This window comes from Onychomys torridus, chromosome 23 (assembly GCF_903995425.1).
Source record: "Onychomys torridus chromosome 23, mOncTor1.1, whole genome shotgun sequence".
In the NCBI taxonomy this organism is placed as follows: Eukaryota; Metazoa; Chordata; class Mammalia; order Rodentia; family Cricetidae; genus Onychomys; species Onychomys torridus.
Genome location: NC_050465.1, coordinates 33991524 through 34018485, shown reverse-complemented (window position 1 = coordinate 34018485; position 26962 = coordinate 33991524). Strand labels below are relative to the sequence as shown.

General features: G+C 44.2%; 1 protein-coding gene across 5 annotated transcripts in view; it reads right to left on the bottom strand.

Moving 5' to 3' along the window:
* Positions 1-26962, bottom strand: part of Mfsd6 (major facilitator superfamily domain containing 6) — a 73292-nt gene that overhangs the window by 20099 nt on the left and 26231 nt on the right. For all 5 annotated transcript variants that reach the window (XM_036173095.1, XM_036173097.1, XM_036173092.1 and 2 more), the window contains exons 2-3: positions 24596-26202; positions 588-685 (exon numbers count right to left, since the gene is read on the bottom strand). In XM_036173095.1, the coding sequence (XP_036028988.1) occupies positions 588-685; positions 24596-26151 (1654 nt within the window). In that variant the 5' untranslated portion in view covers positions 26152-26202. The remainder of the gene's footprint in view (positions 1-587; positions 686-24595; positions 26203-26962) is intronic.

The window sequence follows — 26962 nt, the reverse complement described above, 5'->3', positions numbered from 1 at the left end:
AAGCCTCCCAGGAAATCTCTTAAATTTATGTCGTGGCAGGAAACAGCAGCAGCAGCCAGACCAGCACATCTGAGTAAAGATTTAGAGGGTTCGTGGAAAACAGTAGCATGACTCTCAAGCTTTTGCTGTAAGCCACCAGATGCAATACAATAACTGAAGAGAGAAAATAATAGAGCCGTATTTTCTCATATGTACAGTTAATCTAAAAAAAATCAGAAGAACCTGAGCCTTTGAAAGATACATCCTTTTATATTTTAAAACCACCTTTGGTGGCCTGTGCCTAGCAGTCTAGCAGAACAGTTTATTCTAGAGTTCCCCTTTCTTTGTTTAAACACAAGGGTGTGTGTGTGTGTGTGTGTGTGTGTGTGTGTGTGTGTGTGTGTGTGTGTTGGGGCGGGGGGAGGAACGACTTGGTTTGGCTCAACACAAGACAACACCCAGAGCAGCTGAAGAACCAGCACCCGCCATCCATCTGAGCTGTGGACCCTCCCTTCCGGGGTAGAGCCTGATGGGAAAGAGGTCAGGGCCCGGGCAGTCACTGCTGGTGCAGCATGGGTAGTTCTCATGCCAGCCAGCCATCAGCTCACCTTGCAGGACCTCCATGGGGAGGACAGTCCAGGCATTTTCCAGGTAGGAAATGTAAATATAGCGAGCTGTATTGCAGGCCAGTCCAATGTACAAAACCCTGGAAAAGAAAAAAAAAAACACAACATGAAGGAAAGTAAGTTGGGCCCCAGGATGAAATACAGATCATGAATATTATTTATGTTTCCACTCTCCAAACCATTCATGATTAAACAGATATTTTCTAAACTTAGGAACAGGAAAACTCATGGACAAACTTAACCACCAGTGTAGGAAGGAGACCGCCCCTACTGTATCTGCCCACGGCCTTCCCCAAATGCTTAATGTAAAAGCCAACATCGCCTTTCCTGAAACTTTATTCGTGGCAGAACTGGTGCTTTTTCAGATAGTCTGGGCACACGGCCAGCTATAATGATGCTGCTGGCTTCCTCCCAGGTGGCTGTAGCCTAAATGTGCCTGGGACTGTAGCTCCCCACAATGATGGGCGGGGAGGCTAAGGTGGATGGGGGCGGGCAGTATAAAAATGGGAACCTCAGCCTTGATTATGTACACAGCTCACCAAAGAGTTTCTCACGAGATTCACATCACTGAAAGCCAACCACCAATGATGAACAACAAACCAAATGTTTTCGCCGCAGTTCAACTGACTCATGTTCATTATTTTAAAAAGTACACGTGATATCACATTCTCCCAAAACAGATAAACATACAGCACCCTCTAATACCACAACCACCAAAAATGTAAGGACAAACCAAAACAAACACAGACCAAAGCGGTGCAGCAAGCCTGGACCTAACGTGGCTGCTTCTCAGCACACACCACGACAAGGAGCACCTCCCTCCTCCTTCTCCCATTTTCTACTAATTTTCTTAACTTCGGGGCTTTTATTTTCTTTCCTTTATCTGTGTGTGTAAGTGAGAAAGGGAGGGAGGGAGGGTGGGAAAGAGAGAGGGCATGTTACCCTTAGAAGCCAGAAGAGCGTCCTAGACCTGGAGCTACAGGCTGTTGTAAGCTGTCCAATATGATGCTGGAAACCCAACTCGGGTCCTCTAGAAATACAGGAAGTGCTCTTAACCACTGAGCATCTCTCCAGCCTCACCTTTCATGTTTTCTAAATCTAAGTGGATGAAAACCAAAAAGTGAAAGAAATCCCACCCGACAACCAGAGCGGCGGTCCTCATCTTGCTCAGCTGTGTTTTCACATTTTTCTACACACTGCTCTCTTTTTCCCCCCGACTTTGCTCTTGGGTCCCTGGGTAGAAATTACCCTAAATATGGAACAAAAGGACAGAGAAAAACCAAAGAAAAGGTGAAGGGGTAGGAAGGGTGGGACACACCATTGGAAGGAACTTGGAAGGTCCTCAAAGAAGCCCTCTTGATATAGAGGCCTGAGTCACTGGTTCTATGGACAGTATATTCTTCATACTTACGTGGCTTGGTGAATAAAAGCATGTATTTCAAATTTGTTTGATAAAAGTTATTTTTACTGAACTTGCTACTAATCTATCAGGTTCTCGCTGTTACAAAATGACACAAAAGTTAAGATGCAAACCCCACTAACAGAACGCAAAACACATTACACAGGCCTTTTAACTTCACTGAAAGCAGCCTCACACATGGCCTCCAACTGGCCTAAGGATCAGCAATAGGGGCCATGACGTATCTATCTGAGGCTTTCTGAGCCAGTCGGCTGCCATTCTTCTCCACTGTGGTGGTGTGGCAGCAGCCACAAATGATACGCAACATTTCAGTGAGATGCACTGTAATTTGAATTTCACATAATGTTGTTCTTCTTACACATTCTTCCAACCGTTTTCAAAACATAGAAAATTATCCTTAGTTCATGGGCTATTAAAAAAAAAAAAGGGACGTAGGCCAGTTTGCCCTTAAACCACAACCTTGACTGCGGGCCTAGCTGAGTAATTGCTAACCTTAGCTATATCAAATTTACTCTGATAACTTCAAAACACAGATGTCAAGATCCATCTCAATAAAGAGCACTCTGGCTAAAAGCCGGGTGCGGTGTTTTGGAAACCTCCATGGCTGTTCTGATCCTGGGTCAGGGTGGGGAACCGCAGGCATGCTCATCACAAGCTGTCTCCAGTAATAGCTCCCATAAATCTATCACAAACAAACTGGTAATCCACCTTTCTAACACCCATACTGCCTATCTTCAACCATGTTTTTGAGTCATGGAACTTTCATTTGATCCAAGACACAGTCCAAAACTCTTGCCGATGCCAAGCGGCCCAGATTAAAGGGGGTACGTGATGCTGTGGCCTCCAGGGTCTCCACATGTGGGGCTCAGTCAAGAGCAGCTGCTGTGGAGTTCCTCGGTCCGACAAGCTGAGTTGCTATGGATTTAAGTTAGCCTTTTCTTCATCCCCATGGTTTTAAGTCTTGACAGATTGTCTGTTAGATCAAAAAGGAGCCCCATAAAAAGAAGAAACTAAGACTAGCCAGAACAAGCTACTCTGTCTCTCTAAAGCAGGATTTTCATGTGTCTAATAGTGATAATAGCATTATATTCCACAAGTTTGTAAAGAAGTCACAACACATAAGCACTTGATGTATGGTGGCATTGACATTTTGTTTTTAAGTTTCCAAGAAATTTTTATTCTCTGACAAAAAAACAAAACAAAACAAAACAAAACAAAACAAACCCACTATCCCAGAATTCCCAAGGGGGCCTGTTAGGTTTAAGATTTCAAATGTCCCCCACAGTCTACCTGTGGCAGTTCTGGTTCCTGTAGGGTGGTGCTGTTGGGAAGCAGTGGGAACTTTAAAAAGTCAGTGTAGGTCACAGCTGGTGGAACTGCCTTGGAGGGGGGGGGTTGTGGGGCTTGGCTGGTGGAGGTCCTTGAAGGTTGCACCTGACCCTGCTTCCCATCCCATTCTCTGATTCTCAATTCACCAAGATACAAACAAGCCACAGCACAAAGCTCCAGCCACCACCCTTCCCGTCATGATGGACTAAATCCACAAAACTGTGAGAACCAAACCCCTCCTTCCCTTAAGATGCTACTGTGATTATTTTATCATAGCAACAGCTATGATACAGGGGACATGTACTTGAAGGGGATGTTAGGGCCCCACCCTTTGCTGCTTCTCTGCTTCTCAGCCACCATGAAGTTTCCTCCACCTTGCATTCTCCACTACGATGCCCTCCCTCGTCACAAGCCCAAAGCAACAAGGTCAAGTGAACATGGAGTGAGATCAAAACCCAAACACATCTTACCTCCTTTCAAATTTTGCCTCTAGTGTAACAGTGACAGAAAGCTGACTAATAACAAACTTTATTGTGGGATATTTGGTCACATTGTGAACCCTGAGATTGCATTATTTAAATAAAATCCACCATGGTCAACAGGCAGAGCAAGCCACCAGTTGACTGGAAGTAACCATAGAGAGTGAGGGGAAATTGGGAGGTTGGAAAGGGGGGCACAGGAAGTAGAATGGAGGGACATCAGTTGGAAGAGTTTTATTTCAGATGGCATAGGAGAAAACCCTCTTTCTGAGAAGGTGGCAGAGGAAGGTCAGCTGGCGGCTTTCCTTGCCTCACTGAGCTAGCAGGTTTTCACCCCAGCATCTGGCTCCAGAGTCTTTATTGGTAAAATAAAAAAGTAGAGACTTAGTTAAAGCAACATTTGCCTCCCTGTGTGGAGGCTGCTGAGGTGCAGGTGGGATGCGAAGGCTTCCCTGGGCTGTAGCTTCAGCAGGGAGGCTGTGGCAGCTTGCCGAGGCTCAGTCAGCAGCTGAGGCAGTGATAAGATCAGGTGCAGCAGCTGTGCCTCAGATATAAACGACAGAGGCTGAGCACTTTTTCCCTCACCAACCATTCTGTGGAACAATAGTTTTAAGAAATTCACAAAGGTTGAATTAGGAGCAGAAAGACAAGTGGGTTTTGGGTCTGTGAAAAGGCATGAGCATAGACATGCTGACCTGACCTGGCACTGAAAAGTATTCCAGCAACGTAAGGGTCCCGTAAGTGTCTGAATGGGAGATGTAAACTATGATATGTTCCCTTTTATAGACTGAATTGTGCCCAAAATTGAAGGCCTAAGTGCTAAGCCCCAGTACTCCTTGAGTGAGACTCTATTTGGCGACGTAAATGAGATCACATGGCTGGGTCCTAACCCAATGTGACTCGTCTGGCATCTTCGGAAGAGGAGAGGATGAAGGGACAGACAGTGGAGGTGGGCAAGCCAAGGGGAGGCCCTCAGAAAAGCTAACCCTGTTGGCACTTTCGTCTTGGACTAAGAACTGCGAGAACTGAAGAAATAATTGTTTTCGAAGCTGCCCTGTCTGAAGTATTCGTCAGGGTGTCTCTCACCGGTGCATTTACTCAGATGAGATTACAGGTTGGTTGATGGAGAGGAGGTTATTGGGTGTCCCTCTCTGAACAGGCCAGTTTAACACTGAACTTAGAGCTGTGTTCGGGGCCTCAGGCTCCTGGGTACCAGTGTCCTAAAACACTTCTCAGGGAGCTTATGTGGAAACCTTTGACCATTGGTGTGATGATCACAGCAGCTTTCCTCACTTTCCTATTTCACAGCAGGAGTCAGTAATAAAAGCGGACAAGAACTAGGCCATTTTAGAGCAGCTGTTTGATGTATGTGAAGTTATCCACTAAGAGGCATAAACGTGATGAGGAGCCAAATAACTTGTCAGATTATCTAGCCTGAACTGGAGCAAAATATGAAAGTCAGAGAAAGTATTATGAGACTCTCGTGAGATGCCTCTGTGTATCCTGCACACTGTGCTGGGTTCAAGAAGAACAAAAAGGAACAGAAAATGCTCTTTGCCTTCAAAAACCTGACAACCCAGTGGGGAGAAAGCAGCATAAATACACACATTAAATAAAATACATCAAGGACATATGCACAAGGAGCCATGGGACTCCAGCTACCCACAAAGGGTCGGACATACCTGTGTCAGAAGGACAAAGTGGGAAAAAGCATTATATATATAGCAGGAGCAGACTGAACAGAAATTAACCAGGAAGCAGAAAGATTCACAGAGACCATGTTGGAAGGATACAAAAGGGGGGGGGGGGGTAAATAATAAGGGCAGAGGGGGAAAAGTACAATTTTCTACTCCAGACCTATTCTAGAAATTATTTTACAGAGAGCAGGGATGTGGTCAGGAAGTCTAAGTGGGCTTGTCCTGAGATGCTCATCTGGTTGGCTGCACAGCAAATCTGCACCTCAAGGTCCTATGTTTAGAGAAGTAACATAAGGTACTGGACTTCTCCAACCTCATAGGATGTGATCTGGGTTTCTGTTTCAGCTTAAAATAATGGAGAGATGGCTCAGTGGGTAAGAGCATTGGCTGCTCTCCTAGAAGACTCAAGTTCAACTCATAGCACCTACGTCAGGCAACACAAACTGCCTGAAACTCCAGCTATGGCCAAACTGACACCCTTTCTGGATGCCATAAACACCCACAGACCCATGGCAGAAACACACATGTACACCTAAACATCTAAACAAAATAATAAAAATAAAGTTAAAAAATAACATGGTCCTAACTGAGATACTATTGGATATTACTCCTATATTTTTAATCTGTTGAGAGTCTATATGTTGAGAGTAAATAAAGCATATAGTTGCTAAACAGTTGAAAAGTTCACAATCATTTTCTGCATGGGAAAAAAAAATGATGGTTTGTAGAGACAGACTTAAAGAAACTGCTTATTTCCTTCAAGAGTGACATCATCAGAAAGCATATGGAATGTAGTAGGGACATTCCCATCAAAACAATGTTCTATTAGAAAACATTTCCCACACAGCCCACCTGGCACAATACTACATCCTCCCGCCCGTATGCACGTCAAAGGGACAACTGGTCCACCATCTTACCTGTCCCTGTGTCCTGATGTTGCTCCTTCGGATCTCACTCAGCTCAGTGTGTGTGTGTGTGTGTGTGTGTGTGTGTATGTGTGTGTGTGTGTGCTCATGCATGTGCATTCACTTGACTTTTACCTACTTGGAATTATAACAACAAAGCAGAAGTGATGGACTCCATTAAAGACAGCCCTATTTAGTTTTGAATAGTCTTGATTTTCTTCCTGGAGATATATAAACAAATAAAAGGACAGTAAGGAGATGTAAATATGGCAAGGGACTGGCACTACAGTGGCTTTGCTGCTGGTGGCTGTTACTGTCCTCTTAGCTTCTTTGTTGTCTAAGAGAAGGATCAGACTTCCAGTCACCTTTAGCAGTAGCTGCACAACACACACACACACACACACACACACACACACACACACACACACACGACTAAACTAACGAACCATTGTCTCCTCTTTATCTTCCCTTTGGTTGCAGTGTGGTTCTTATGTCCCATCCTCCAAGAGTGGGTCAGTAGCCCAGAATGGCCTCCAGGCATTCTGGCTTATCCCTTCAGCTGTGTTATGGGAATGCCTTGGGCTTTCTGAAATCTGTGGCTTACATGTTAACAATCCTGTCTTCATGTGTTGAGCAAATGTACTGGCTTTCATTGCACGGTGCTCCAGGATGTCCCCCAAGCCACTATGCATTGAACTGTTTATATGTTTACAAAAATTACAGTGTTTATCTTCAAGCTTAGTCATGAACATTGTCAAAAATGTTGCCAAATATGGACATCTTTTTTACCCTTCCTATTTCTATGAAGTTAATTTATTTCTTCACAAACTTCACTGATTCCTATACCATAACCAGCTATCTGAAAATATGCACACACACTTATAAACACAATACACACATAATGAATATTTCTATCACATTTGCCATTGTGCCCCTAGTATGTAGCACAAAATGTGTTTATTAAATATTTATTAATTGATACTTGATTTAAAGTATTCATAACTCCCACCAGTTTATAAATATTTATTGAGTACCCATTAGATCAGGCAGTAAAGTTAAAATTGAGTGATCATATCAGAGGCCTCACCTTCCCTGGAGAATATGGTCACTAAGGTAAGTGTTGTGCAGAATCACGTGGTGCTGTGATCATGTACAAAAGACAATGGCCCTTTCAGAATGTTCTTGGAGAATGCCTGTCTTCCTCAAGAATCCATCAAAGCAGACTAGCCATAGATGATGGGACAGTGCTGGTGTCCCGGACTCTGCAGCTGGGCTGAAGCTGTCTGTGTCTGTGAGAAGGACTGTTAGCACTTTGTACAGCTTAATCCAGATATGTTTACTCATTTACTTTATCAGGGGGACTGGTGTTTATTTTTCCACTGGTTGATATGAAATGAAAGGCTTCTACCAACAGTACTAATTAACACACTTTGCTAGTGTGGAGCACAGTGGGGCACATGTATATGTTTGTGGTACAGGCATATTTGAAGAGGTCTTTTCTACGAGGCCACCTTTAATAAGTCAAATAAGTCTGTAAAGAATAAGTGTAGGGCTAGAAGAATGGTTCAGTGGGTACAGGTGCCTGCCACCAAGCCTGACCACCTAGAACCTACATGGTGGGAAGAGAGAACTGACTTTATTAAAGTATCCTCTGGCCTCTACAAATATGCTGAGGTACCCTCCTTACCCCTCACCACACATACATGTGGAAAAGAGAAAAAGAGAGAGTATAAGCTAGTAGTAAGCAAAATGTACAGCTTTCAGCAAGAACATCCACACCACGACAATTCTGCCTCACGCCACACGCATGACTTTGGGTCTCAAATTCCACTGAAGTCATCTGGCTCTGGAGAAAGTCAATAGGTTCCAGCACAGCTACCATAAGTCACATATCCACATCTCCATCACTGACTAGACTGACAGATAAATTTGTCTAAATGGCTCTCTGCACAGTTCTTATGTACCAGCAAAAACTAATTACATCTGAGCACCATGGAAAATAAAGAATAGGGGCCATTAGGGAGGGGGTCTTGTGTGATCTTCCAAAGTCAAAGCATCAAGTTAGACCCAGTGTGAACTAAGAGAAGCACAGTGTCTATTCCAGCAGCCCATTTCACAGATGAGCAAAGAGAGGGCTGAGGGGAGCCCTACCACAAAGTCACAACTGGACTTAACAGCCAGGTGCTGTTTTCCTATTGCAAGGTGGGACATTAGACTAGCATCTTAATGTATTTTCATAGGACACAGCTGTGCACTTCGATTAAGGAAGCTGGGTGTGTATTTGTCTTGGCTTTGGAAAATGGTTGACATTTTAAACTTTCACAAATCATTGGGAAGACCAGGGAGGAGGGAAGCAGAAAAGCAAATGCCACCCGGCGGTGGTGGTCCAATACTCTGGATCACAAATGCAAGCCTACCCAGAAGCAAATGGTGTTATGGGAGGAAATGAGCCCAGAGTCCATCTCCAAGGAGGAAGTTGCAGATACCACAGGCATCCAACTGAGGCACAATGGGGGGGTGAGTAGGTGAGGAAGGGTTCCCTGCTACCTAAGGGCCAAGTGGAGGTTGCCTCCAGCTGGCTTTGAGAGACAGTGCTTAGAAGTTCACTGTTCAATTGTGTAAGGAACAGAAACCAGGGAGAGGCTCCACACAGTGCAGTCAGCATGGTGGAGAAGATGGGAGGTAGAGACAGGCCACAGAGAGCCAGGCAGAGCACTGCTCTTAGGTCTAATCCCCACCTCATTAACCCTTTAGGGAAGCTCTCTTCTCTCTCCCTCTCTCTCTCCCTCTCTCTCTCCCTCTCTCTCCCTCTCCCTCCCTCCCTCTCCCTCTCTCTCTCTCTCTCTCTCTCTCTCTCTCTCTCTCACACACACACACAACCCTCCACCCTAAAATCTCATTTTACAAATATGTGTTACCATGTTCTACCTACATTTGAAACAGATTTCTAACAAAAGCTCACACAACTCAAGAATAATACAATTAATAGTAATAACTCAGTAAGAGAATAACCATAAGTAGTTATTAGTGATTCGAGCAATCACCATGAAATCATGATGCCATTCATTATGGCTACACTGCCAATAATGTCTGATGTGCATAAATGACCAGAGGACCCAGACTGAGGTCTCACTTTCCTCCCAAAAGAAGGAGATGTGGGACAAATATGGTTTGATTTTTGATTGTTTTTTTTCTTTTTCAGGTTTACAAAGTAGGTTTGCCAAACCAGTGTACCTGTCTCTCACCAAAAATGCACACACATGCAGAAGAGTAAAGGTCTGTCACTGCTAGACTCGTTCCATAGCGACCTCACCATGCTGAGCCATGAATTCCTTTACTGTGTCCCTTAACCGTGAGAGCATCTGGAAATCCAGCTCTCTACACCCAGTCCAGGCTTTCCTTCCTGACTCTATTTAGAGGCATAGATAAGTTTGCTCAGGCTGCCAGAAGAAGGTAGCTGGGTGGCTTAAGGAGCAGGCATTCATTTCTCAGTCCTGGGGCCTGAAGCCCCATGGCTGTGTTTGGTGACAACTCTCTTATTATAGTCTCCTTACATTCTAGGGAACGGGACAGAGCAAGGAGGGGACAAGAGGAAGAGATAGGGAGGGGAAGGGAAGGGAGGGACATGTAAGAGGATGGGGGAGGTAGAGAGAGAGTGGAGGGAGCAAGGGAGGGAGGGAGGAGGGAAGAAGGAGGGAGGGAGGGAAACAGCAAATGTGAAAGATGAGCATAAACTCCCTCCTCCCACATCGGATCAGCACTAACCCCATATGCTCATGACCTCATCTAAGCCTAGCAGCCTGGCAGAGGCTTCCTCTCCAGACGCCACCCCACTGACAGATCGAGTGTCAACAGGTAAGTTCAGGGGAGGACACAATCTAGCCCACAGCAACACAACCTTCTATTGGGAAGGTACCTGAGAATTGAAGTTGTTCCAGACATTGTCCAGTCCGAGAAGAAAAGAAGGTGACTAAGAGGTAAGGATGGGTCGCATAAAGGAACAACATTGCTGCTACATGCTAACTTATAAATTGAAAGCTGAAAATGGGACTTTGAAGTCTGACGGTTTTCAGGCATGTACAACCGACAGTCCACCGGCCACACACACTCAGGGTCACTAGACTGCCCCAACACGAAGCCATAAAACCACAGACTTACTGAGAGTGTTATGAGGTTTCTTTACAACATTTTTAAAAATAATTTAATTGTGAAGTTCCTTAACATAGATGAAAAGGTGATAGGTATCACAATGTCAAAGGCCGAACACACACACATATTCTACATCTATCCATTGGTTACAAACTGTGCCACCGTGGGCATTTAACAGCCACAAATCTTAAAATGGACACAGCGACACCTAGCTCAAGGGATTTGGGGATTAAGTAAGAGCTGGTAAAGCATTTAGCACATGTTTCTACAGGAACTTTGTACGTAGGAAGCACTCAAATGGTAGTATAGGCACCACTCTGCCTTTAGTCCTACCTTATAGTTACAGTTTATTGCGATGGGAGATTCTTACTACATGTTTATATTTTACTTATGGTCTGGATTATAGGGCAATTCAGAAATCTTGATGCTGTTAGAAACAAAACAAAAGCTTTCAACTGAATTAAGAGCACATGAAGTATCAACTTGTAGTTCACTTAAAAAAAAAAGAATTCATAATTTCTCTGAAATCCAAAGAATGTAGTAAAATGGACCTTTCTAGAAGTAGGACAACATAAATATTTAAAACTACCGAGTAATTGTTTTGTAAAAAACAAGAACAGGGGCTAGAGAGATGGCCCAGTAGAGAAGTACCTGCCACACAGCATGAGTTCAGATCCCTAGCACCCATGAAAAGCCAAGAATGTCTTGTGCATCTGTGACCCTAGCGCTTGGCCTGGGCAGAGACAGAAGAATCCTTGATGCTCACTGGCCAGTCACTTGCCAATCTTCAGTGAGAGACCCTGACTCAAAAGATAAAGTGGAGAGTGACAGTAGAAGGCTCCAGATGTCAACCTCTGGTCTCCAAATGCACACACACACACACACACACATATCCAGACATACAGACATAAACACCAACATGTACACATACACACTGTCCCTGCATAGACATTTTTTAAAAGAAAGAACAGTCCGTTTATGTAATCCCCTGCTCAAAGTCAACTCCCCTCAGGAGAGCATTGTCATTGTTACTGAGACACTCTGGCCTTGCAGGACTCTTGCCCACTTTGCTGACTTCCTGTTTCTTTACCACTCCTAAGACATTCACACTCCTGGATTTTCTTCTGTCCCCCAAATCTTTGTGTGCAGAACTCTGCTCAACTGTCATTTCTTTGGAGAAAGCCTCCCCCCACCCCCACACCCCCACACCCCCACCCCCACCCCAGCCACCCAACACACACACACTCTAAAAACATTGCCTTGCCTTCGCTGATTTGGGATGCTTCATGCTGCTTTACTTTGCTTTATGTCACACATCATCAGACTAAAATAATATGTTTATTCTTTATTGCCCACCCCAATAGAACATTAGTCCCACGAAGTCTGTTTGTTTATCTTACTGTATACTGCACATATGCCCACATCTAAGGAAGTGCCTGCTGAGACTGTGTGTTTAAAAAATATTTGCTCAAGAAGTGAACTTATAAGAGTAATGATACCGTTTCACTTCCTAGCTGAGCCTTAGCAAATGCTACGCATTATCTCACTGGCTCTTAAAAATGCAATACAGTTAGGTACAGCTGTAGCCTCAGTTTCACTGACAAAGAACTTGAAACTTCACAAAACCAAGAAAACTAAAAGCAAGGGGAATACCTGCCATGCTGCCCGACGATCTAGGGCTTAAGTTGGCAGCTGGAGCCAAGCCTAAGCTGATCTATTTTACTCTTTCTCAGTCTCCTAAATGGGATGAAATGGTGGCAGCTCAGGACTGTGGCCTGACACTCTATCACTGAGCACTCCCAACCTCCACAGGCAACCACAACACACAGTGGTACCGTCCAAAGACAGGAAACCCAGGGGGATATAATCAGATGTTCCTCTTCCATTGATAATGCCAGAGCTTCACTCTGTACATTGCTTTCAAAGGAAAACGAAGATCTACCCACTGTTACATTTTACAGACTCTTTTAAGCATGTTTTCAGTAGAAAGACATCAAAGAATAGCTCTTAATACCTCAGAAATAAAAGTGGATTTTTTTTTTCCTCTTTAGATTAGAAAGGCTTTGGAGAGAGATGTTACAAAATATGCTTCTAGGGAATTTCTTTTCATCTAAATTATATAATTGCAACTCACTAAATATTTCCATAGATATGTGGGAATTTAATTAGCTAAATGACTTAGGCTTTTGGTTTGCCTAATAAGAAGGCAGTAGATTGACACTGAATGAACCAAGATAATCCAGCAGCCGTTCAGACACTGTACAGGGATTAGTGAAGCAATAATGTATGGTACAGGGACATCAGTTGGCTTTTTCATATCCTCATTGTGAGCTTGACACCCCACTTCCTGCTCTAGCTCACCCCTGTGCTAGAGATCAAACCCATGTCCTTGCACATTCTAAACAGCCCCATTACAGCTCTGGCCCCCTTGTACAAATAAGTACTATAATTACTACTCAAATCAGGGTTGCTGGACACAGTAGAACATGAATTATTAATTAGATATTATAAATATGACTAGTTATTATTGTTAAATAAAAAGAAAATAGAGGCAGAGGTTATGATAATTATATAAATCACATTTGAAACCATGTATGTTTATGCTATTCAGGGAAAACACAGAGCAATGGACATCAGTGAATAGCAAGCATCAAAACTTCTCAGGGGTTACCCGATACATTTGGATAGCTATGTCTCTTTAACACACAGCTATGACTTAGTCACATACATATAATTGGGTCTTCAGTAGTAGGATGGTTATATCAATCCACTATAAGGAGGCAAAGGATTCAAAATAAATAGGAAATACAAACAAAAGAAAATGGAGAGAACACAAAGGACCAAGAAATGGAAACTTAGGATCTGTTTCCCTTTCCCTAGAGAGGACACCGTCATACAACATGGGTTTTCTCTGCTCCTTTTTCTTTATGTCTAGTCAAAAAAAAAAAAATCTAAATCTCATAAGAATGCATTTGTCTCTCTTAATTCAATATTTTTTAAATACATTGATATACTCAAGAAGATGTTTTACTTTTCATATTTGTTGTTAAAACCTTCATAAATGTATCAAAGCATATGTCATCCAGACATTTACCCACTTTATTTTGTATTTTGAGAGCCTTCTCTGCTCACATGGTTAGACTATTTAACTCCCGCACACACGTCCTTCTTGTGACTACACTGAACCGAATGTCACCGTTCTGTTTTTCACTGTAGGGAAAGGACAGTGAACAAATGTATAGGGCCACATACATGTTTCTTTTGCATATGTATAAATGTTCCTTTACCTTAAAATGTAATTTCTAGGTCATGGGGAATGTCACTTAAGATTACCACAGACTGCTAGATGGGTCTCCACGATGATTGCCTAAACAGTGAATGTGTAAGGACGGTCTTCACTCTTGTCCAGTGCAGTGGACAGGGTCTGGAGCTACAGTCACAACACTGCGGAAGTGTGACAAGTCAGTTCTGCTCTCTTTAAGCCTCCGGCTACTGAAGACAGAAGAGAAGGCAAAGCTATCAAACCTCGGGCTCATTTTCCGTCTTGAAACAGTGGCCTTTTGTTCTGAGCTATGAATAGCTCAGTTTCACGTGCACGCTTGTTAATAAGTCAGCCTGGTGGCTAGGATATAAATACCAATATATTTCTTTGCTCTTTCAAAGGACATAAGAACCAGGTTATTGCCTTTCAGTCCTAATCACAAATTCTTCTATTTTTGAGACTCTATAGTTTAGTAATAATATTCTAAACTTGAAGTGACTCTTAAGAAGCTTTTCCCACATGTGTGTGGGTATTGATTTCTTTGAAGGCATAATTGGAAAGGAATTGAAAAACAGAAATCAACCCCCACAGAAATAATAATAGCTATTGTTACAACTATGCCTTATGAAAGCCATTGCAGAGATGAATGCTTGTATTCACAAGGCCTTAAGAAACAGTACTGAGGGAGCTGGGTTGATGGCTCCATTGGTAAAAAGCTTGCTTTGAAAGCATGGCCGGAGTTCAGTTCCTGAGTTCAAAACAAAACATTAGGAGTGGTAACACCCTTCCACTTGTAATCCAAGCACTAGGGAGGAAGGGGCAGGCAGATTCTATGTGTCACTGGTCAGCAAGCCTGGCCTACTTGGTATGTTCCAGTCCCATGAGAGTTTTTCTCAAAAAAAACTGGACAGCAACTAAGCCCCAGCAGAAGAGGGTGTCCTCCTCTGACTTACACACACACATACACATGCGTGTGCGCGCACGCGTGCGTGCACACACACACACACACACACACACACAGAGAGAGAGAGAGAGAGAGCACTAAAGAGAATGTAAACAATTGCTTTGTATTTTCTTTTCTTTCCTTTTGAAGCCTATCATACGAACTATACTTACAAAATGTGATTTATGTGTCTTCCATGTACTAATTGAGCTTACAGAGACAAAAACAGCCAAGAGTTGTTCTTATTTCCATTTTCAAACTCTCCAGTTTGCACAACTAAGAAATAAGGTCCACTGGTGATGAGTGGCCTACCCAGTGCATACATCAGGCTGGGTGTTCCCCTCCCCTGCATACACCAGGCTGGGTGCTCCCCTCCCCTGCATACACCAGGCTGGGTGCTCCCCTCCCCTGCATACACCAGGCTGGGTGGCTTCCAGGGGTTCTTATTCTGCCTTTCATCTAACTGTACAAGGGCCGGGGTTACAAGTGTGGGCCACCATTTCTAGCCTTGTACGAGTCCCGGGGATCTGAACTCAAGCCTGCAGGCTTGCACAGCAAACACTGTAGCCACTGTCTCCACAGTTCTCAGGAGCACCAGCTAACAAAGGCCAGCAGAGCCTCCCACCCCAGTTCTCTTTAAATTCAGCACAATGTATTATTGCTTCTGGAAAAGAGAAATATCTTTTTAAAAAGGCACTTAGGGGCAACCAGATGGTTCTGTGGGCAAGAGCTCATCCCACCAAGCCCGATGGGCCCGAGTTTGATTCTTAACGTTCACGTGGTGGAAGGCAAGAACTGACTCCCTTAAGCGGTTATGCTCTGCCCATCACACATGTGCTGTGGTAGTCATGCACAACCCCTCACCATATAAGTAACGCAGGGAGCCTAGAACTAACAGTATTTTAGTCTACTTTTTAGTATGAGAATTGTGTAATTCCCGTATTTTCCTTAGTGCTGTGATGAACTGGAAATAACTCACTCGGGTTGGCAGATGGACCAGCAGGACTTGCTGCATGAGCTGAGTGTCCTGAGTTCTATTCCTGAGTCCCAAGTAAAAGGGGACGGAGACAACCGATCCTGGAAGTTGTCTGTGCTCCACACATGCATGCAGTAGTACACGTTCCTACACAAACATCAAGTGAATACACACACAGCTGCCCGTCCACCTCCCTCATCCCTGTGATCCACCCGACTTCACACTCAGATATTATAGCTAGTAATGACCACCCCTTCCACCACCCCTGTCTCTGCTGTCCACCTGACTCCACACTAAATGCTGTACATAAATGCTCCTGAAATCCCCTCCACTCCCTCTGTAATTGCTACCATCCAGACTTATGGTTGACTAAAACTCCAGTTCAGCCCACACAGCACACTCAGCACTGTCCAGTTATGCTGTGGAATATTACTTCAACTATGTAAAGATATGTTACATTTGTCTAACCTTGCCTGCCTAAGACAACTGATTGCACTAAAAAAAAAAAGAGCTGAACAGCCAATAGCCAGGCAGAGAAAGGCTAGGCAGGGCTGGTGGGCAGTGAGAATAAGTAGGAGGAGAAATCTAGGAGAAGAAGAAAGAGGAGAAAGAGGGGGACTGCCTGGGGCAAGAAGCCAGGCAGCCGCCAGACAGACAGACAGACAGACAGACATGAGAAGCAGTGAAAGTAAAAGAAAAAAAAAAGAAAGTAAAAAGAAAAGCTTAGACTTTAATAATTGAAAAAGGAATTTAAAACAGCACAAAATCACAGTCCTTATGAAACCAAATTCTCCAAAACTATAACCATTAAAAATGCATACCGATGTAAACATTTAATAGAAAATTTTGACTGGTGGATCAGTTTTAAGAGTTAAATTATAAGCCGGGCGGTGGTGGCGCACGCCTTTAATTCCAGCACTCAGGAGGCAGAGGCAGGTGGATCTCTGTGAGTTCGAGGCCAGCCTGGTCTACAGAGTGAGATCCAGGAAAGGCGGAAAGCTACACAGAGAAAAAAAAAAAGAGTTAGATTATGACTTTATATTTTTTTTTCCCTCCAGGCACTTTTTCATGGCATACATGAGAAAAATGTGACAAGCAATAAAAAAAAAAAAAAAAGCAAGTTGTGGGAAAAAGGCCATAATCTCCTTTACACAGAGGGCAAAGAATGGGCCATTTTGACTACAGTCCACCTTCCTCAGATATGGGAGTAAACCCCTAACCCCCTGCAACAGAACACTCATTCACTTCACAGTCTCAGTGCTCATGCTGACACCACAGGGATACTAAGGCTCAGGCTAAACTTATCTCCTGTGTGATGATAACAGTCAACTACGCAGCCTGCTCTGGCAGAGGAAGCGGGACATCACTTTACCGTTGCCAAGTCAGTATACTTTATTTCACTAACTAGAACACATCAAGTCACCAAAGGCAAAAGTACTTTGTCGCTTGAGAGTAATTAACTTTAACTAGTCTAGACTGATCTCTAAGACCATCTCATGATTTATAAAAATTATAAATTCTGGGCTGGGGAGGTAGTTCAGTTAGTAATGTGCTTGCTTAGTTTGATCTCCAAAACCCATGTAAGGTGTAATGCGTATACTTGTAACTCCAGTGCTGGAGAGGGACAGACAGGCATCTCCTGTGGCTCATGGCCAGCAAGGGTAGCCTACTGGCAAGGTCCAGGTCAGTGAGAGAACCTGTCTTCCCCACAAGGTGAGTGGTATCTGAGGAAGGAGATCTGAAGCTGTCCTCAACATGCCTGTGCGTACATACCATCAAACAAACACAGGCATGCACATGTACACACACACACACACACACACACACACACACACACACACACACACACACTATAAAGGCTATATCAGTCACTGCTCTACCAGTTCAATATAATTCCATTTCCTCTGGCAATCTACAGTCACCATAAATAGGTAGGAAAAGAAAATCTTGATTTGACCAAGATATCTGAGGAGGATGTAAGCATTCGAGAAACCCTGTACACCCTGACCTGGTCAATTCCTTGATCTGCACACTACTGATATTGTATTATTATCTGAATTTTTATTAGAGTCAACAGGCCATGTAGTTATGAGAAATGTAACAAAAGATGGGCAAATGAAAAATTAGCTGAACTCCTTTAATGTACCAGTCATTGTAATAAACTGTCATGTTTCATCTAGCCTTCATAAAACAGTCTCATTAGATGGGCACTAACTCCATGCCCATCAACAGAAGCCTCAACAGATACAAAAGCTCTCTAACTTGCCAGTACTCTCTGGGTCCAGTGGCAGCTCTGGGCTGAGCTGGGCCACCTGATAAGCTTGTGCTAGCATCTGCTATGAAGTGACCTTTCACAAACCAGGCCACTGGCTCTCAGAGTAGTATTGGAGGATGCTTGAAGATCAACTCCTTCTGAAGCCAGATGTGGAAACAAGCTACATGAAGTACACAGCACATTCCCAAAAGACTACACACTGGCGGCATACAGGTACTCACTCGATGCCTGAAGTCACAGACAGACCAACATGTCAATGCCATCAGAAACTTGCAATGCTGCCATGTTAAGACCTGTAATTGATTTTCCATAGCCCACTGCTTTCTTTAGCCCAGATTTCCTTAGTGATCTTATCTACACTTATGGTTTGCCCAAGATTACGGTAGCCAGCTTTGTGCTAGACACCCCCCTGTAGAATATTCCAATTTCGAATTAAACCCAACACTGAAGTCATGCCATTATATATCCCCTTTTCCTCAAAGCTATCTCTTTTCTGAATTTCCCATTACAGAGCTACCACACCCCACCGGACACATCGAGGTCTGTAACCTTCTACTTACTGATTCAGTCCATCAGTTTCACTGTCACAAAGTGCGCCTCGCAATTTCTGCTGCTACTTCTGCAGTTCGGTTACTGCCTCTCGCGTGGACTCTACGGGTGTTCTCAGCAGACTCCCAGCGTGAGTTAGCTGCAGGCCACACAACAGTGGCCATTCCATGTGAAACCTGAGACCTTGCTCGCCTAGAACCTCCTGTGATTCCCATCTGCCTCCAGAGAAGTTCACATTGCTCATGCCAACATCGTTTTGACCTTCAATAGCCTCCATCTTTTCTAGGCCATTTAGCACACATTCCTGGCATTCAATTAATCTGAGATTCTCAAAGCCAGGTTAATTATTCAACTAAATTGCACAATTACACTGATCATTTTAAACACTACAGAGTAATGCTCGATCCTCTAGAGCAAAACTATATCATTTCAAACTTAATTATGTCTTTTAAAACATTTTACTGTGACCAAAAATTTTAATAAATATATTACATTTATTAAGTTGTGTGTGTGTGTGTGTTGGGGGGTATGACATGCACATGCATCTGTGTGTGTGGAGGGCAGAGGACAATTTGCAGGAATTGGTTCTCTCCTTAAATGTGAGTTCTGGTGCCTGAACTTGGGTTATCTGACCTGGTGGCAGACACTTACCTGCTGAGCCATCTTGAGAACCCACACATTTTTAAAAAAAGAACTCCTCCTTTAAATGAGAAGGGAAGTGGGAGTTGTTTAAGGTCCACCATTGTCTTGCTTTTTAATCAAGAAGGGAGTTAGTTAGGTGTGGTAGCGCATATCTTTAATCCCAGCAGCACTTAGGAGGCAGAGGCAGCAGATCTTTGTGGGTCTGCGGCCAGCCTGGTCTACAGACAGAGTTCCAGGCCAGCCAGAGCTACACAGTGAGGCCTTGTCTGGGTGGGCAAAAAAGAAGGAAGCTGGTTGACTTTCATTCTATTTGGTCACCAGTTCCTCCTGGGCCGTGAGGCTGGCCTAGGAGTCAGCGTCTAATCTGCCTTAATCTGAGTACTTAGGTAGAGAGGTAAAGGAAGAAAATGGAGAAGCCTGAAAACCTGGTTGCTGTGAGCAGCCTCTATATGGCCAGGTGAAGTAAAGGAGGAAATGGTCCACGCAGTAGATGACCAGGTGAGACACAGAAGCACAGAGATCTCTGGAGTCGAAAAGACCCCTAGAGCTCAGCGACAACAGGAGAATGACTCACTAGGGGCCAGTTTCTCTGACTACCAATTAGCACAGCATGTGTGAAAAGTACTGCCTTCTAGAAGACCGCTTGGAAGGATTAAGAGTCTCCAAAGGTTATACTGCCCTGCTGCATAGGCTGGGAAGGCAGGAAAATGTCCCCCTGTCGTCCATGCATCCTGTTAGCCCAGTATTTCTCAACCTTGGCTACACAGGGGAATCCTCTCGGGACTTTGGAAAGTACACACACTGGAGTCTGATGTCACTCATATCGGTGCTGCTGGTGGAGAACCAATACATTAGCTGAACTCCACAAAAGACAGGGTGCTGGATCCCAGGAAGCATCACCTGGGAATCAGTATTCTTCATCGGCAGCAGGTCCAGGAGCAGGAGACGGCACAGAAAGATGGGTCAAAACAAGGAAAGAGATAAGAAGCCAAAAAACAAAGCTAGACTCACTCACGGAGAGGTCAGGTCGTCCTCTTCTAGACTATTGTTCCTACAGTGAGCACGGTGAGTCCTTTAGTGTCCCCAGCCAGGTGCAGCCTCGCACCTTCCTACCTGTCCTGGGTCTTTGTGCACTGTTCCCTTTGGGAAGCCTGGGGCTCCTCTTGCTAGCTACATCATCCTTCCCACACTGCCTGGCTAGCCTTTGGGATTTGTAGCTGTTATTAGGTAGTAATACACAGAAAGAAACAGGCAGTATTTTCTTCCCTCTAGATCATATTGCATGGCAGAACCGACCTTAAATGTAAGAATTTTGGGACAAAGTGACAAAGTAGATTTTCATATATCTCTTAAAGTGGAAATAAATTTAAATAGAAGAACATAGATGATGTCCAGATATTGAGTAACAGTGGCTTATAAATTTACAATGACTTACTGTGATTTATTTTTGGTTATCCCTTTTTAAATATTCATCAAGGTAAACATTCTCTTAAGATGGATTTTTAGCTCCAGTAAACCATCCTTACATAAGTGGGATTAGAAACATATTCACAGTAAATTCCAAAGTCTTGATTTTAAATAAAAAACAAAACAAAACAAATGGACGTTTTAGTGCAAATATTAAGCATCATCCTATTTGCCTGACAAAGTTTCCTTCCAAAGACGACAAAATTCAAGGTCACAGTCAGAAATTATTTAATCTGTGCCTTCGTGTGTGTGTGCGCGCGTGTGTGTGTGTGTGTGTGTGTGTGTGTGTGTGTGTGTGTGTGAGACTGTTCCATTTTTCCTTGAAACACTGTGCACAGTTGTGGAACTGTTTAATTATTAAGTGGTTCAAAAGCAAATAATTTTTAGAAAACCATTTTCTTGTGTGAAGTCTCCTTCATTATGAAACTATAGAAATAATTTGTGAAAACAGGGACTAGTGAGACGCCATGGTGAAATACTTGTCTTGCAAGCATGAGGACCTGTGTCCCATCCCCAGAACCCCTGTAAACAACCAGTCACAACAGTACATGATTGTAATTCCAGCAATGGGTTGACAGACAGCTAGACCCCAGGGGCCTGCCAGCCTATTCGTGAATTCCAGGCCAGACCACAGATCCTGTTTTAAGAAGAACAAAGTGAGCCAGGCATAGTGGTGTACACCTATTTCCTAGCACTCAGGAGGGAGAGGCGGGTGGATTTATGTGAGTTTGAGGCCAGCCTGGTCTATATGAAGAGTTCCAGGCCAGCCAGAGCTACACAGTGAGATCTTGCTCCATTCCCCAAAGAGAGAGAGAGAGAGAGGAGATAAGAAAAACAATGTGGATGACAGCTAATATAGTCTCCACATGTGTGTATACACACCTAATTATACACCACACATACACAATAAAATTATGAAAACATAGTTGTAACTATGTTAGGACATTTTTTAAATTTTTACAGTAGTGTTAACTCCAAAAACTCTCACTAGGAGTCAAACAAGAACAAAATGCACAGAAATACACCAGGAACATAGATTTATGATTCTGTACAAAGTCTGAAATTCTTTGAAAGATCATTTCCTAGGCCGTTTCATGTATGATGCTTTCAATGAGAAGTTGAAGTGGTCATCCTCCACATTTCAACTCCTGCATCTTGACAACCACCACCCGACTGGACTCTCAATGTCACTACCAACAGAAACAGCCCCGTCTCTGGGGACCAGTGTGCATTTTTTAATCAGTAATGTTTTGGGTGCCTGGGCTTGGTGTGTGTAAGTGTGTGTGTGTGTGTGTGTGTGTGTGTGTGTGTGTGTGCGTGTGTGTTTATGTTTGGGGGTGCAGATGAACACATGCTATGCACACGTGGGAAGGTCAAAGGACAACCTTAGGTACCCATCCTCACCATCCACCTTGTCTGGGACAGGGTCTCTGTTGTTTCTGTGCTGTGGACTCCAGGCTAGCTGGCCTGTGAGCATCCAAGGATTCTTCTCTCTTCCCCTCCTCCCTCTCTTTGTAGAGTGCTGAGGTTACAGACACACTACAACATCCAGATTATCTGTGGACTCTAGGAATTCAAACTCAGGTCCTGGTGCTCGCAAGGAAAGCATTTTTACCTGTCGTGTGATATTTTTGATTGCATTCTGACAATAAAGTTTGCTTTGAATCAGAGGGTGGAGCTAGCTACTAGTTGACCAAAATTAACCATAAAGGTTTTAGAGGACTAAGGACAGATAAAGAGGAAGTAATAAGGCAGAGCGCTTGGAGAGGGTCTCGGCCCTTTTGGAAGGGCAGAGATAGGAGGTCATTGGTTGCTTCTCTGATCATTTAGGTTCCTACCCTGATATCTAACTCCGGAGTTTTCATTGATAAAGAATAATTAGATAAATGCATCATTTACCCACTGAGCTATCCCTCAAGAGTCTAATTACTAATATCTTAATGGGCAGAATTTAAAAGCAAAATGGGGGAATGACCTCATATTGATGGAATCCTCAAAGCTCTTGAGAGTGACTGAGACCACAGAAGCCACCTTCTTCATTACATCATTAATCAAGGAAAGGAAGATGTTCTTTGTACATAAAACCATAAAATTAAGGTTAAGTGAACTCTAGATTTCTAAGAAAGGAATAATACAAGTGTAAGCTCACTTAATTACCAAAAATCATAGTGAACTGACTAGGATTTTGTTAAAGATGGTATGTATCTAAGGCCTGGGGACATAGCTCAGTGGTAGAGTGCTTACCCAGCATGCATGGGGCCCTGGGTTCAATCATCAGTACTAGAAAATAAACAAACAAATCTAAAAAGAAAAAATATATTTCATATAGGCAGAAAGGAAATGTCTTTTTCTAGAGGTAAGAAGGGTCTAGTATTACTATTTGAAAATCTATATATACTTTATACTGTTTTCAACTATGTTATTGGTGGATTAGATTTTTCCGTCTGGGAATTCCACTCATTGTTGACACCTAACTGGACATGCCTCAGGAATAAAATGCTGATTCAAGAGATGCTTGGAGCAGTGATGCCCACTCCCACATCAAGGCTGCAGAGAGCAGATTCATCAAGGGCCATGCATTTGGCACGGCTTGCACAGGTAGAGAGGCGGTCTCATCCCCAATGTTTAAGTCCGTTTCTGAACGGTTCTGCTCCTTGAGCCCCGGGACTCTGGGTCTGGAAGCCATCTCCGCAGTGCCCGGCTTCCAGTGGAAGACGTGAGAAGAAAAGGGGAGAGAACACAACCTCACAGAGAAAACCAAGCAAGGGGAAACATTCACACCGACTTGGGGGAAAGCATGATTCTCCCCGAAACTTTAAATTAGAAAACACTTCCTTCAGTTTGAAATGAATACACATCATGGCTGTCTAAGTCTTCCCGCTGTCTGCTCCTTCGTGATTTCGTATTTTAACAGCATATTTGATATTGTATTTTGCAACATTTTCATATTTTGTAATTTCACATTGCAACAGCAGATTTGAAAATTATCTCAGACACACAACCCACAGGTGATGTTAGTGAGGTCCGTGTAGTCGGTTACAGACAGGCATGTCACACCTTTCTACAGGCTAAGTGTTACGTGTAGCTCCCACTATATTTTCGAATAGGGAAGTCTATAGAGTGAAGGACTATTCAATCTGCTTTACCCAAATGTTACTGGTAAGAAACACTGCACTACAGAAAAAGTATGCAGTCGTCTATTTTATTTTAACTAAAAGGGTAGTATAAGAAATTTCAGGTAAGAGGGAGATTTTTAAATAACCCATGTCATCGAGGCACATAAAACTTCAAAACTTAAGGTAATTAGAGGGAAATGTTATATAAAAAAAATTTCTTTCATGCAATATTATGTATTAGAGGACTGTGATATGTTATATCACAATTTTATTAAAAATAACAGTTGTTTTTTCTCCTTTTCTTTCTTTTCTGTTTATTATCCTGGCAGTTCTTAGGATCAAAACTCGCGCTCACAAAGGTTCCATCACTGAGCTACATGTCCAGCCCCTGGTCTTATGCGTCATATTCTTCCTCTGTTTGCCAGTAAGTATCTGAGAATATATAAAGACTGCAGAAAGTCAATCACTTTACCCACCAAAACCATCCGCAAGTACCACAGACAATAGGCCCTCGAGGTCCACAGAATAATAGAGTTCACTAAGTTGATGCTCAGTGGTCTATGGGGGTGGGGGACGGGTGTAGCCCCCTTCTTGTTTCTCTTAGATAACCCAGCTAAAGCCATGCCTTGCTTCCTTTTATTTCTGTTTGAAGTAGGAGCAGCAGCAGAAAGCTCCACCCCTACCAGAGCCCTGCCCAGAATATAAAACCTGGAAGTATTAAGGCGCTAAACAATGGCAAAGCCGATCGCTGAGGAGCAGCCAATAGGAAGCATTCTCTTACCTGATGTGGCCAATCAGCTCAATAAGCTTGTGGCTGAAGAAGTAAGCCGTGAGCTCGGACACGTGGCTCAGGACCGAACAGACCCCAAAGAGGGTCGTAGTTCCGTTCAGATCTTCCAGGTGCCAGTAGAGAAAGGTGAACACAAAGCCGTATCCAAAACCCATGAACCAGGCCACGAACAGCACCGAGCCGTACTGCACACTGCACAGCAGCTTGATCAGGTCCCAGAAGTTGAAGGCCTGCGAGTGAGCCGCGGCCGTCGGCGTCTCCTCCGAGGACTCGGTGGAGTTGTCCCTTTCCACCTGGGGGATCTCCACCTCTTTGCCTTTCCCGTCGCCGTGCTTGAAGTGGTTGTAGCGGAACCGGAACTGAGTGGCGACGACCAGGGCCAGGGTCATGAGAACTCCGAAGACGATGAAGACGATCTGGTAGTTCCGGTACTCGGGGGGCTTACACCCCTTCCCGTCGATGAGCACGTCTATGTGGGTGTAGTCAATGCCGATGCCCACCGACAGCATGGCCAGGCCCCAGCCCAGGGAGCCCCACATGCGCTGCAGCCCGTAGCGGTCCCGGTGTTTCCCCAGGTACTGCAGCGTCACTGTGTCTACAATCGTGACCGAAGAGGCACTGAAAAATTCCCCGATGATGACAACCACCAAGATCACCAGGAATATCGCCTCCACCTCTTGCTGGTCGTAGAGGAGGGTGACTTGGTCCGAGGGTAAAGATTTGGTGGTGGTGGCGGCGCCCGCGGCGGTGGTTGTCTCCGTGGCGTTCCCGGCGTGGGTGGGAGTCGCCGTGCTTGTGTTCAGCACCAAGTCCATCCCCGGGGGGTGGGTTGCTTCCTCGGGCTGGGGCTGCAGCGTGGGTTCACCGGTCAAGGTCAAGGCTGTTGTGGAGAAGAGAGCCGCGTCTGAGCTATTGGGCCCTGTGTCAGACAGCGAGGACAGCGCGTTCCTTTTCTCACGGGACTTTGGTGGCATGGTAAAGAAAGCCATGGTGGAGGCATTCATTGGCAGGGGGGTGACGGGGTGACTGACGTTGGTGGGGTGCGCTGTGGGGGGACTCTTTGGTATACATCTCAAGGTGGCAGGCTTGACAAATCCAATGCCCAGGTTGAACAAGACCCAACACAAAAGTGAGAAGAGGAGGACAATTTTGCCCTTTTTGAAACGATCTGCTACGACACCCCAAAAGGGGGCGCTGCAGAATTCAATGAAGTAGCGAATGCCTACCAACAATCCGCTCTGGCTGGGCGACATCCCCAGCTGTTTGTAATACACAGGCAGGAGTGGGTAAAGAGAGCCATAGGCAGAATAAAAGAAAAAATAAAACACCTTGGAAATGAGAAGGTCATTGTTTATTTTCACGCAATGTTTCTCTATCCAGTCTATTTCCTCCTCGGGGATGGCGGAGGTCTCCGTGGAGGAGGGGGTTTCGTTGGACGGTGGCTCCGGTTCCCTGCAGATGCCGTTGAAGGGGTCGGCAAGCACGTACTTTCTCTTCTGTTCCTCTTCATCATCAGTTAGGATTGCGACTTTATCATCTGCAGCCATGGCTTACCACTCCCATCAGGGGCTGAGACCTTCGGAATCCTGACTGGTGACCTGGAGGTTGAAATGTAAGACACTTGGTGAAGAAAATCCTTAGAGCATCCCGGTACATAGAGATGAGGAATCTCAAGCTGCATCTAAAATCACAGCTGGGGATCCTGGCCAAGGATAACAGCTTTTAAAAAAATCAAATACAAGGATGGAGAAATAGCTCACTTTCTGTTCTTACAGAGGGACAGCTCAGTTTTCACATCCAGGTCATGTGGCTCACAACTTTTCCAACTGTCTGTAACTCCAGCTCCAGGACTCAGACACCCTCTTCTGGCCTCCACAGATACAGGCACATACATATATCTACATCTACACCCAGATGTATGAACACTGGAGAGACCCATACATATAAATAAAATAAGTCTCTTTTGAAAATTAAGTAGTCTTATGGCCACTGATTGGAGCTGGTTGCTGGCAAGGCATCAGGTGTGGAAGCAGCCTTGCCATCATCTACATTACACACAGTGCTTTCGATTTAAGGATTGAGTTTAAGAGATTAGAACCCGGCTGGGGAGATGACTCAGCAGTTAAGAGCACTGGCTGTTCTTCCAGAGGTCCTGAGTTCAATTCCCAGCAACCACATGGTGGCTCACAACCATCTGTAATGAGATCTGGCACCCTCTTCTGGCATGCAGGCAGAACATTGTATTCATAATAAATTAAATCTTAAAAAGAAAAAAAAGAGAGGTTAGAACCAAAAACAGGTAATATCTATTGAGGGCTTCCATACAGCTCTGTGGTAGAGAATCTGACTACTGTGTGT